This window comes from Hipposideros armiger, unplaced genomic scaffold (genome assembly GCF_001890085.2).
Source record: "Hipposideros armiger isolate ML-2016 unplaced genomic scaffold, ASM189008v1 scaffold_144, whole genome shotgun sequence".
NCBI classification, from domain to species: Eukaryota; Metazoa; Chordata; class Mammalia; order Chiroptera; family Hipposideridae; genus Hipposideros; species Hipposideros armiger.
The window spans coordinates 475,800-488,343 of record NW_017731494.1 but is presented as its reverse complement, the minus strand read 5'-3'; the positions used below and the strand labels follow the sequence as shown (position 1 = coordinate 488,343).

The window sequence follows — 12,544 nt, the reverse complement described above, 5'->3', positions numbered from 1 at the left end:
AAGCCATGGGGTGGCCATGCAGAAATGTGCCTGGACCCTACATGCATGGACTAGGGGACCCTTGCAAAATGTGGTCATTCATGAGTGGCCTTTGAGATGTTGAGGATTTTAAGTTTGGAAAAAGCTAATTATAACTTTTTTTTAAAAAGAGGAAGAATTTTTGTTTTAATGATTTATCATTTATGTTTGTTTCTATTTTTTAATTAAATTTATTGGAGTGACACTGGTTAATAAAATTACATAGGTTTCAAGCGTACAATTATATAATACATCATCTGTATATTGCATTATGTATTGACCAGCTAAAGTCAAATCTTCTGTCACCATATATTTGACCCCACTTTACCCTCTTCTACCACCTCTCCTTTCCCTCTGGAAACCATTAAACTGTTGTCTGTGCCTGTGAATTTTTGCTTGTCTTGTTCATTTGTTGCTTTCAGTTTTATATCCCACATATGAGTGAAATCATATGGTTCTCGACCTTTTCTGTCTGACTTATTTCACTTAGCATGGCTAATTATACTTGGTAGCATTAACTCCACAGATTTGAGTTCTAAGCACATATCTTTAGCTAGTTTTTAGAAATTAACTCTGCAAAGTATTGTTCATAATCCTCCTTTTTTCGACATTTTTTTTCCTGTCTCTTTTTAGAGGTAACAATTTTAAGCCATGTATTCAAGTTCAGACCCTGTATTATAAAAATTCTTTTATTTTACTCCAGGAAGGAGGGTTTTCAATGCTTTTCTCTGGAAGAGGGATGATTCTTCCTCCAAGAAAATGGCCCTCAGCCCACTCATCGCTGTCAGTTAATGTAGTTATCACACAAAAAGCCAAAAGTCTCTTTTTTTCCTTTTTTAAAGAAAACAACATTTATATACTTAAAGGGATTCTGTTATAATTACAATTTTAATAGCAGAATTGTACTGATGGGTGTAAGTTTTATTGCTAAAACTTTAGAATTCAAACAAAAAAAATTCGGTTCATAGTTAAAAACTATTATGGTGCTCTTGAGTATCAATTTCCTACTAAATGTCTTTAAAACTATAGTTAAAGAACTATGATTTGTTAGGACAGATGACACGAAAAGACTGGTTACTTCTACAGCTGGACGGTGGGTACCAAAGGAGTGCAAATTCCTAGTAATTATTATGAAAACCTGCAATTTAGATGACTGCTGCATATTGGTAAAAAGCCACTGTCGTAGACAGCGCTGATATTTCCCTCTTCTGTCCCTGTGGGCAGAGGTGATTTTCACTGTCAACCCATCCACATCATAAACAACATAGTTCTCAATAGTTCTCACACAGCAAGCTCGAAGGTTTGGGAGGGAACCTGGAGTATTCCTAGAAGTTTAAGGGCAAATTTCAGTGTCAATCCCCTGCCTTCCCCCCATGCATGACCCCATGTTCACAAAAAGATAAATGATCTTCTGGTTGTCCATTAATGAAAAAGGTTAAAATTCATGAGCAACTTGCCACCTCAGGAATGGGTGTGAAAGGTGCCTTGGGCCTTGGAGTAGCTGAAGTTAGTCATCAGTCTAAGTATGTGACCCAGAGCTCCTGCCCAGACCTTCACTGGAGGGAACATTTTCATAAGAATGGTCCTGTTAATTACCCTATTTTAATTACAACCCCAGAAAAACCATAGCTTTTCATTTGCGGACCTGTGTCATTCTCTAGGGAAATTCTAGGGCCGTCTTTGTAATTCTTAGTGGACTTGATTCTCTTGGGCCCCTCTTCCTTTTCCCGAAATCTGATCAGGATTGGGAAAATACCTAAACATTTCTTTGACCTTTTCTGGGAGTCACTTAAACTCTTTGGGTTTTCCCAGACCCTCCAGGCTTCTGTCTCGCCCTCCTTCCCATAAACAATCTGGACTTGCAGAATCAGGCAAGCTGGGAGAAGAAACTCCTCACCTGGGATGTCCCCTGCCTGCGCTACCTGGACTGGGCCCTTCAGCAAGATGCCAGGCCTGGCTCTGGAATGGCCAATGGGTGTAGCTCCCACCGGAGGTGTCATGTCCAACATTCTCAAGGCCACCTGGCAAGGCTCACCACTTTTACTAGGCCCTTAGGAACACTTCGTGAACCTTTTGGAGGAGCACCACTATGTGACTTAGAGAGGATGCAATTAAGGAAACAATTTGTAGTTTAAAGGCTGTTGTCTTAATGAGTAGGTGATCTTGGAAGAAACAAGGTCTTAGGCATCTTGTTAGTTTCCACTTCCCTGTTTTTGGTTCTGTTATAATTTTTGATAAGGACTTTTGTGGAGTCTCTGGTATGTGCTACAGAAGAAAATTTGAATCCTTTTGTTTTCTGAACTGAGGGGCTCAGTTTCAAAGTTATTGCTTATTCTTTGCTCTCTAATTACTTTTTCCTGTTGTGTTTGATAATATTCCTCACACACCCAGGGTTTGTATTATTATATGAGAGTTCCAGTATTAATTAGAAATAGTAAAATGCCCTCCAGTACAGAGTTTTGCCCTCTGTATCCATCAGGTAAGCTTTAAGTGAGCACCTTAATCTAGCTTAAACTCAGTTATGTGTCTCTAGAGATTCTCTTTTCTTTTTCTTAGATACATTATATATCTTTGTCCCAATGTTGTGTTTTAAAGGGGTTCTGTTTTAAATAATGGAGACATTTTTACTATCATGTTTTCTTGCTAACATGTGTCTTCATAGAAGGACTAAGACCAAGGCCGCATTTTTGTTGTTCAAATTTTTATTTCCTAGGTACAATGGTGAGTTCAGGGAGACCAAGAACAAACAAAGACTCATATTAAAATACTCTGCTGATACATAAAATACAAATAACTTTTAAGCTGCCTTTCAATAGGACATTAAAAATGAATGTTTTCCTGGTTGTATATGGAATTCCTATTCTTTATAGACAATTTGGAAAACAAAGAAGAAAATAAACATAACCACCCAGAGATAACTATTGACATTTTGATGTTGTTTCTTCCTAGTTTTTCTTCTGTGCATATTTTTGTTTTATGTAGTTGGTTGTGCATGTATTACCGCCAACCATTTTTACATAACACTAAAACATAAGCATGTCTGTGGGTCGCAGATGGCCTTTGTTGCCACTACTCAACTCTGCCATTGTAGTGCGATGCAGGCAGCTTGCAAATATTGTCTGTGTTCCAGTTAATATTTATGGATCCTTCAATATGAAATTTCAGATAATTTTCATATCTTGAAATATTATTCCTTTGATTCCTCATCCTAACCATTTAAAAATGTAAAACCATTCTGAGCTCACAGGCTGCACAAAAGCAGGTTTCGCTGTCATGGACTGGCCCTTGGACTTACCTTGCCTTTTGCAGGAGGTGCCATGATTTTTCAGTTAAATTCCAAGGACTGAAATAATTTTCTTCCATTCATCCCTGCGGCCTCCGCAAAGTGACTTTAGAAGCAATTCATCTTGGGATGAAGAGCCTTTAGGGGCCATTGCCCCTGTCTTAATTTTTAGCCCATGAAGACATAGTTGGCAATGAACATGTCATTTGAAATTTTGAGCCCTGCTCTTTGGGACTATTCTGGTATACCATGGAGTAGAAATAAAAATGACCCACAGTTATGGCCCCTCAAGATATAAAAGTAACCAAGTTTGCTGAGAGGCAGTGAAAGGTATATGCAAAGGGAAAAAATGGATAAGAAAGGCACACTGTTAATGAACAGAACCCTCTTGTCAGAAAACACACTGGCTACTGTTTTTAACGAGTCTGCCATTCCTGCAGCTGAAGTCAAGACACGTTTCAAATTCTTTAGTTTTTTTTTTTTTTCCTTTGGATTGGATAAGGGAAAGCTGCAGGGAAGAGGTGTTAGAGTAAGGAGAGAGGAAAATATTTCATTCGTAGTCTTTTTTATTAGTTATATCCTTTAAAGGTACATATGAAATAGAATTCATTGGATTTGATTTAATTAATCCAAGAATATAAGGATTAGGGAAGAGACTTATTCTTTACATGGGAAACTCATGGACATTGCTGTGCTCACATGATGATTGCCTTTGCAAGGATTATAGCCTCTGGGTTTTATTTTCAAGAGCGGTGGGCTTTTGTGGAATGATGTGAATAAAGATAGCTTCACCAAGAAGCCTGCTCTGAGCTAACTACCTCACTTATGGGTATTAGAATCCACAAAGCCCAGGGGAGCCCTGTGTGGGCCCAGCAGAGCACAGCTGTTTCCTTTCACTTCAGCTATCAAATGATAGCCTTGACTCTTGGGTATAATCACATAGACTCCTGTTTTGGTTGTGAACAGAAAACATCCTGTTTCATCATGCATGTTTAATGGAATAATTTCAGTATGCCTAGGAGAAATAACATTAATACTTTTACTTACATGACAATATTCAGAGGTGGTGACACTTATTTTTTTTATACACACAGAATGTATGTACGTTAATAAATTAAGAAGTTAATACTCCCTGAGTTCTCTTGGACAAATATGAGAGCTATATGTATGGTTAATTCTTATTTTTTCATGATTCTCCCCTGTTCAAATAATTCTTTCTTTTTGAGAGCTCTAAAGTTGGTTATAAATGATCTGCTTTTGGGGGAGATGGGAGAATATTGTTTTTTACGTGCCAGCTGAATTTTGAAATTCACCAAGTAGAGGAAATAGTATTCATTTAGAATGTCTTATAGCAAATTCCCACTTTGATCAGATAGTCTAGAGCAGTGGATTTCAAACTTTTTTTGTCCTTGATCTTTAGTAAGAGACATATTTTACTTAATGACCTGGTATATACAAAAATACACACACACACACACACACACACACACACACACACACAGTTATAGGGGTATACAGAAGTGACCTTAGCCTCACATTTCTTCCTAAATCCTAAGCTTTGGCTGATTGGCCGAATGGTGGAATGCCTACCTCACTGTCATTTCAAGCATACCTAGACTTGTACTAGAACAAGGATTGTAGATTGTCTAAACCAGTGTAGTAGCACTACTAATGAAAGCAAGGCATGCCATTTGAATTTATTGTTATCTTAATACTCACTTCAAAAAACAGGTTAAGTACTCTAAATGTAACTTATTCCAAATATGCCGTTTTGTGCTTCATATATGAAAATTCCTTTAGTCGGTTGAAAGTTTGAATGTGTATTTATTATTGGAGAGCAAAATATTGCTATAATTAATGGTGATAGTGAGGCTGTGAATTTTATATATCCAAAAATTATTTTTTGAATAATTATAGTTTAAAAATTATAGTTATGGACTGAGAATATTAATAGTGAGAGCTTGCAATTACTAATAATTTTGGGGAAACCATTTTTATGTCCTTTGTGGGATTGCCTTCAGTGACATTGCGTCATTCAGCATTAAGCAAATCTTCAGGCCCAGGAGATGAAGAGGAGGTAAGTCTTGGCCTTAGTCATTTTCTATTAGGGAGGAAGGAAAGCTTACCAACTTGGGTGGCAAAATCACCACCAGCAACAGCTCAGTTAGCACAGCTAGCGCCAAAGTATCTTGCTTTTCCACAGACCTCATTTTAGAGAGAGCATTTATTTAGTTTTACACAAGTCTCATCAGGCTGCAGTTGACAGTGCCAAGGAATTATGGTTCCTGTCCTTTTATACCAGACATTTAAAATGGGTCTACCAGAACTTTTAACACTAAAATTGTAATCATAATAATTAATTTTTTGAATAAAATTTCAGATTTATTGTTTCTCGGTAGTTCATTCTGTAAAGGCATCATTTGGCTTTGACAAATACTGATGTTAATATTTGGCCATTTGACATGCTGCCAAACAAAATGTGTATTTGGAAGATTTATAAAATAAACATCTATCCAGTGAAAAAAAACAGGTTTAGAACAGTATGCCAGATGAAACAAAAATTTCACAAAACTATAATTCTATTATGTACAGTGTGCTCTGGTCTCTTCAGTTCTATTTAATATTTTTTAAAGCTACTAAATTAGCTTTACAATATACCTGGTTATGATCTGCAGTGTAAAAATGTTGAGACTCACTGAACTTTGTATGCAACATTTTAGTCTTACCAAAGATGCAAGGGAGATTTTCTAGTTATGTTCCTTTTCCCCAAAATGAAATTTAAGATCTCAAAGGCATGATAAGACTTATAAAAAAATGAATTAATGCTACTGCCAAATAATTTTCTGTAGTGGTTGTACAAGTTGTACACCCATTAGTGGTGTCTGAGAATTCCAGTTGTTTTATAGTCTTCTTAACATTTAGCATTGTCAGTGTTTTTAGTTTTAACCATCATAGTGGGTATGTAGTAGTTACCATAGTCATTTTAAATGAAGTCCTAAAATTTTCATGCTTTCCAAATTCTTAAGCTGAATGCAAATGAAATAGTTGATTTGTTATAGATAACTAAGGTCTGATATTTGAAAAGTCATTCCTCTTGCTGTTTATTATATGTCTCTTCATTATAGTGAATACTCCCTTATTAGTGCTGTCTTAGTGGCTCACTCTAGAAACGTCTCCACTCCTTCACCAACAGAGAATAAAGTCGATTTGAAATTTTATGTTTGAGTTTGTAAGCCCCAGTTCCTCCTAAGTGGTGTTTCAGGGCCTTAGAGGTGCAGCAATACACACTGTGTTTGCACACCTCAGAAACAGAATTCTCTTACCCTTGGCCTGTACACGGCCTTCCCTCTACCAGCTTCAGCTGCCGTGGACACGATTTGTTTATTGAAGTCTGGGCTTGCCCAACTCCAGAGGAAAATGGTGTTTGGCTGATGCCTAGTGGTGGGCTCAGTCCTTCTCCGCAGGGGCAGGGTGGGGTTGTAGGGAAATGGAAAGGGTATGCCTGGCAAGGTGAGGAGCCAGCAGGGGCCAGCTGCCTGGGTGTCAGAGCAATTTGCTTACCTTGTTTACATCAGGAAGCCCGCCCTACTGAAACCCTTAATACCATTCACATGCTAGTTCATGTGAGAGCCACATAAAGCATCAAACAGAAGATTGGGCCTCTTTCCCATCTTCAATCAGGGTGAATTCCAGGGTGATTTTAGGTAATTTACACAGCTTCACTTCTCAGCTTCACTTTCTCTCTTTGTGATATGTAACGAGACTTCCATGAGAAAATGGACAGGATGGAGGGTGCCCCAAGCAGGCAACTAAGTTAGCCTCTGTGCTTATAAAAGAACACAACCAGTTTACATTTGTGAATCTGCCTTCTTTAAATAAATTTGGAATTGACCAATGCCTGCTCTTGATGATTTATTAAGGTGTTCATTATTATTTTTTAGATGCCCGTAAGGACAGTACTGTAGAAACACAGGGCACCCTGATTTCTTCCCTTGAATACTCTGTTTAAACCCGTATAGAACATCGCTTACTGTTGAATATGTAAAAATAATTAGTATATTAAGTATTACTATTCTCTTGAGAGAATATCCAAGGTTGGTATACTGTAATCATGAAAGGCATGTGGTTTTCTTTTTTTTTTTTTTAAGATTTTATTGGGGACTTGAGGGAGGGGAACAGTGCTGGGAAATCGGGGAAGGGGAATAGACAAGTTGCTGTCGTTTTTTTGTTCTTCAGTCTAGTTTTGGAGGATGTTGCTTCACTCGCCCATGTTGGTATTATCATTGCGCTCTTCCCGGGTGAGGCAGATCGGTCACTGGCCTCTGGATGGCCGCTCACAGCAGTTCTTGGCAGCTCACACCAGCTGCTGGCTGCTCACGCTGGCTGCTGGCCACACACGGTAGCTTATGGCAGCCCACTGCAGCAGGGGCTGCAGCCTATGCCATCGCTGGTGACTCCTGGCAGCCTAGCTCCAGGTCGAGCTGTTGTTCACCATCTTAGCTGTAGAGGGCAGTGTCATTGGCCCTGATGTGGGATCCAAACCGGGGCCCTGCTGCTCAGAGCTGGCATCCCAAGCCAGCTGTTAACCAATGCGCCACTCGGCCCTATGGTTTTATTTTTTAAAATGCAATTCTTTCATATCCTCTGTTTCTTTTGTATTCTTTCATTTCTACTTGACTTAGGTTTGAGAATGGAATAAATGAAAGCCCAGCACTTTTATAATATGTAGATTAAAAGGAATCCACAAGAGGCTAACATCCCCAACATTAATCGATAAGTAGGATCGTGTATGTGGAAGTATTTCTAAAGCGTTCCACAGAATGTTCCCTTGCATAACAGCCTAACGGAGTTGCCTGATGGTCAATGTTTATGACATTCAATGTAAATCAAAATGCAAATAAATCTCCCACTTCCTTTTAGTTATTAATATTTTAAGTAAGACACTCAAACGATACCATTACGAAAAACCAGAGGCTTAGTCATACTCTGAGAATTTTTTTTTTTCAGGTTCTTTATGTTGAATTTTATCTAAGCTCATTAGGTTGACATTGGATCTTGTTTCCAAAATTAGCCATAGCACATCCCATCGCTGCCATTCCTTCAAAGGAACAAGAAAGTTCTGTCATTATTGATTTTGGTCACGAGAAGACTGCTTCCTTGTGTGACTTCTCTTTGGAAAGTTTGAAGTAATCAAGATAACTAGTCTCCCCTCTCAGAAAATATTCAGGTCAGCAGAAAATATTTCTCCTAGCAGCTTCTTCCATTTTGATATTTCCTTTCTTAGGCCTATGGGTGTGGGTAAAAAACAAATTACAAACAAAAACGTTTTTGCCTCTTCTGCCTATTCACCCCCCCCTAGCAGAGCAGGAGGGAAGTGTCACTAGAATTCAGATTGCAAGAATCACGTTTTCTTGCAGACACACTCAACAACAGGGATGGGAGCTGCCCCTCCATATTAGGGCATTTAGAAGAAAGAATACTTCCTACCCACCACCTCCCATGGAAGTCTTTTTACTGTTGTCATTGATTTTGAAAGTAATACATGCTCAGTAGTACATGTACAGTAGCATGTGAAGGTTCCCCATAATTGGTGCTGTCTTTCAAGATGTGTGTGTGTGGTTGTTGTCAACATAAACAGGTACCTGGCATACTGTTTTATAACCTGGTTTTTTTCACTGGATGTTTTGTAGGTTCTTTGCTATGTCAGTGTCTACGGATCTGTCTGCAGCATTCTTTTTTTTTTTTTTAGCTGAGCCATCCTGCCACCTTTTGGCAGCTCAGCTGCAGCTCAGCGTGGGCCAGGCATCGAACCGCTGTTGCTCAGAGCTCAAACTCTTGAGCGCGCTCTTAACCAACTGAGCCACTCGGCCGGCCCCTGCAGCATTCTTTTTTAATGACTCGATCATGTGGATGAATCAGTTGATGTACATAGTCTCCTTTTAATGAACATTATGTCATTTCCCATTTTCTGATGTTCTAAATCTGCGCCCTTCAGTATGCTAGCCACCAGTACGAGTAGCAATTTTAACTTAATTAGAATGAAATAATGTTTAAAGATCAGTTCCTCAGTCATATTTCAAGTGCTCAGTAGCTATATGTGACTAGCACAGATGTGGAACTTTTCCATCATTGCATAAAATTATATTAGACGGTGTTGTTCTAAACTACTGGCTTTCAGACTTTTTTGAACGTTATGTTTCCATTCCATTATTCATCCATTTTTCATTCATCCTACAAATAATTATTGAGTGCTCCTATGTTCTGAGCACTGTGCCAGCTACTTGGATGTCTCCTTCATAAAACAAAAACACTTGTCCTCATAACACTTACTACATCCTATCAGCAAAAAGTTTTGAGTACTCACTTTCCCAAAACGTCTACGGATTTATAACTTGTATATGTATTCTATTATGCTGTTATATTATAAAGCATGTTAAAATAGAATGAAAAAGAGTAAAAGTGTACATAATTTCTGAAGTTGCCTCCCTGGTTTCCGCCTTGGAGCCCACTGTTTGCATACTGCTCTTGTACGCGGCAGCTCTTCCAGTGCTGAAACTGAACTGTTACAGCATTTTAAATAGGGAGTCCTAGTCTGATATCCCCTTTAAATCTACTTATTTCATAAAAAGACCCTTTTTTTGTCTGTCGGCTTTTTCCTACACTGTTTGAATTTGTTCTTTTCCTTACATATTCATATAGCAAGCATTTATTAAGTTCATACTATGTATATGCCAGGTACGTGCAGGGACATTGAGAAAATCAGGGTGCCTGTGTTCAAATGAGACAGGCCAGCAAATCAGTTATTCTAATACAGGGTGTTACAGAAATGCAGCAAAGAGGCAGAAAGTGAGGTACTGTTTGGCAGCATGGAAGACAGTTCCTCATGCACATGAGCTCTTCTTTGCTTAGTTATTGCACTTTGTTTTGAAACTTAATGGAATCACAGATTTCTCCAACAGGTACTATTTTTCTCAACGGTGTTTTCTTTTTGGGGGGAAAATATAAAATCCATTCTTAAAACCATTGATTTCAGAATATTAAACCACTGTCAATTGTCACATTAAGTATCTCTTGATGTTAAATACTCACCTTTCCATTTTTAAACTGAGATCTTAGGGTTGGGAGGGCTTTATTAGGACAGCAGGTAAGTATGAACAATTAGGTAGCTCCTGTTGTTTGGGAGGAGAAAGCAAAATCACCTCAGCGGTGTGTGTTTATTCATGCTCTCATTTAACAAATATTTTTAAAAATACCTCTTATATAGAAAAAGCACTCAATTCCAAAATAAACTTCTTACATGGGCTTTTAATTAGGGAATTCTGAAGGCTATAATGGATAATACTATTAGAGCAAATTTGGAAATGAACTGATCATGGGTTGTTTTTTCTCCCTTTTAGGGCAAGTTAAAGTGTTCAGAGCTCTTTATACGTTTGAACCCAGAACTGTAAGTATTCAGTGTTTTAACTTTAAAATTGGCATAAAAACCTATGGTGATTTCATTTAGATACCGGCCTAAACTATCTGCCTTTTCTTTAATAGCCCTAAATAATTCATAGGAATGGATGTGCAGTCACTTCCCACTGCAGTCTAGAGTGTGAAAGCTAAGCCTCTCAGTTGATCTGCATGTCCTTCTGTCTGGCGGTCATGTTGTCCGTCCTGTGCTGCTTCTCCCCATGCGGTGACACCTGTACCTGCTTTAAAACCACCAAGTTACTTGCATATAAAGTGTGTGACCCTGTCTTAGTCATCCTTCTGCTGATCTTCTTCTTGAACTGTTGCCTCAAACTACATTATGACGGCACCTTCTGCCAACCGCCCAGAACAATTTTTTATGTCTCTGCTGTATGTATTTTCCATTGTTATAGCTTCTGATGTCCATCCATAAATCCACCCATCCACCCATGGTTTAGTGAGCACTTAGTGTGTGACATTGGTGCAGGCCTTGGGGGTAGTACAGTGACCAGGGAAAAGATGGTCTCGTGGAGCCCACCTCCCAGCGGGGAGAGACAGAGAGTAAGCAGACAAATGGGTGTGACTTCAGGGCCTGATTCCTGTGAAGAAAAATAAGGAGCGTAAAGGGCAGTGAGGCTAAGGGAGGAAGAGTGTTCTTTTGATAAGGTGTTTATGGATGGCCTTTTTATAAAGTGACATTTGAGTAGAGCCCTGAGGAATTGGTGCAGAAGAAACACCAAGTGCAAGGGGGACGCTTGATGAGTTCTAGAAACAGCAGGGAGGACAGCACGGCTAGGAAGGTCGTGAACGAGGAAGAGGAAAGGGAGTTAGCAGAGGAGTTCAAGGAGGCTGGGTCATGTAGGGCCTTGTGGATCTCATTTGGATTTTGTCCTGGGGAGCTGGGAAGCAATTGCAGAGTTTTGAGTACAAGTGTGATTGGATAGTTAAGTTTTAGAAGAATCACTCCATCTGAGGTGTAGACAGCCATCTAGGAGAAGAAGGGTGGAAGCAGGAAGTCCAGAGAGGTATGAGGCAGAGGAGAAGGAAACCAAGAAGGAAACCTGTTCTCACTGATTTGGTCATGCCTGTCAACTAGAGATGAGAGCCTTCCTGCTGTGGGCAGCCAGCTTCGTCTGGGTTTGCCCTGGGCCCTCTGTCCCTAGAAGAGGCGGTACTGAGCATCGATTCACTGCCATCAGGCCGGGGCTGCCTTCAAACCCCAAACCTGTCATTTACTCACTGTGCACATTTACTTAACCTTACGGCCATTACCCTATATTTGAAAATGGGAATAATGTTAGCCATCCTACGGTAGAACACTGCTGTGGGCATGAAATGAGATGATGCTATTAAATGGCAGTAAGTAATACAGTTAGTATGGGGCGTGTGTGTGTTCAGATGAGTTCTCCCGAGACTTTGTAAATAGAATGTTCCTGGGACAAGAAAGGGCTTTGGTGGTGGGTAGAGGTAATTCTCAGTTTTTTATTCCTGTCACCAAGAGGTTCCAATGACATCTCTCCTGTGCTGGTGAGGGTGGGGAATGGGCAGTGTGATGGTCTGCTAGGACTGCTGTACCAAAGTACCTTAGACTGCGGTTCTTTTTCAGCTTAACCAACAGAAATTTATTTTCTCAGAAATTTGGAGGCTAGAAGTATGAGATAAAGGTGTCAGCAGGGTTGGTTTTTCTGAGGCTTTCTCCTTGGCTTGTAGATGACTGACTGTCTTTCTCCCTGTGTCGTCTGTACTTGTCTGTGTCCTAATCTCCTTAAAAGGACACTAGTCAAATTGTAT

General features: G+C 39.4%; 1 protein-coding gene across 1 annotated transcript in view; it reads left to right on the top strand.

Moving 5' to 3' along the window:
- OSTF1 (osteoclast stimulating factor 1) overlaps nucleotides 1–12,544 on the top strand; it is a 51,132-nt gene that overhangs the window by 9,917 nt on the left and 28,671 nt on the right. The window contains exon 2 of the mRNA XM_019650681.1: nucleotides 10,699–10,745. Within this exon, the coding sequence (XP_019506226.1) occupies nucleotides 10,699–10,745 (47 nt within the window). The remainder of the gene's footprint in view (nucleotides 1–10,698; nucleotides 10,746–12,544) is intronic.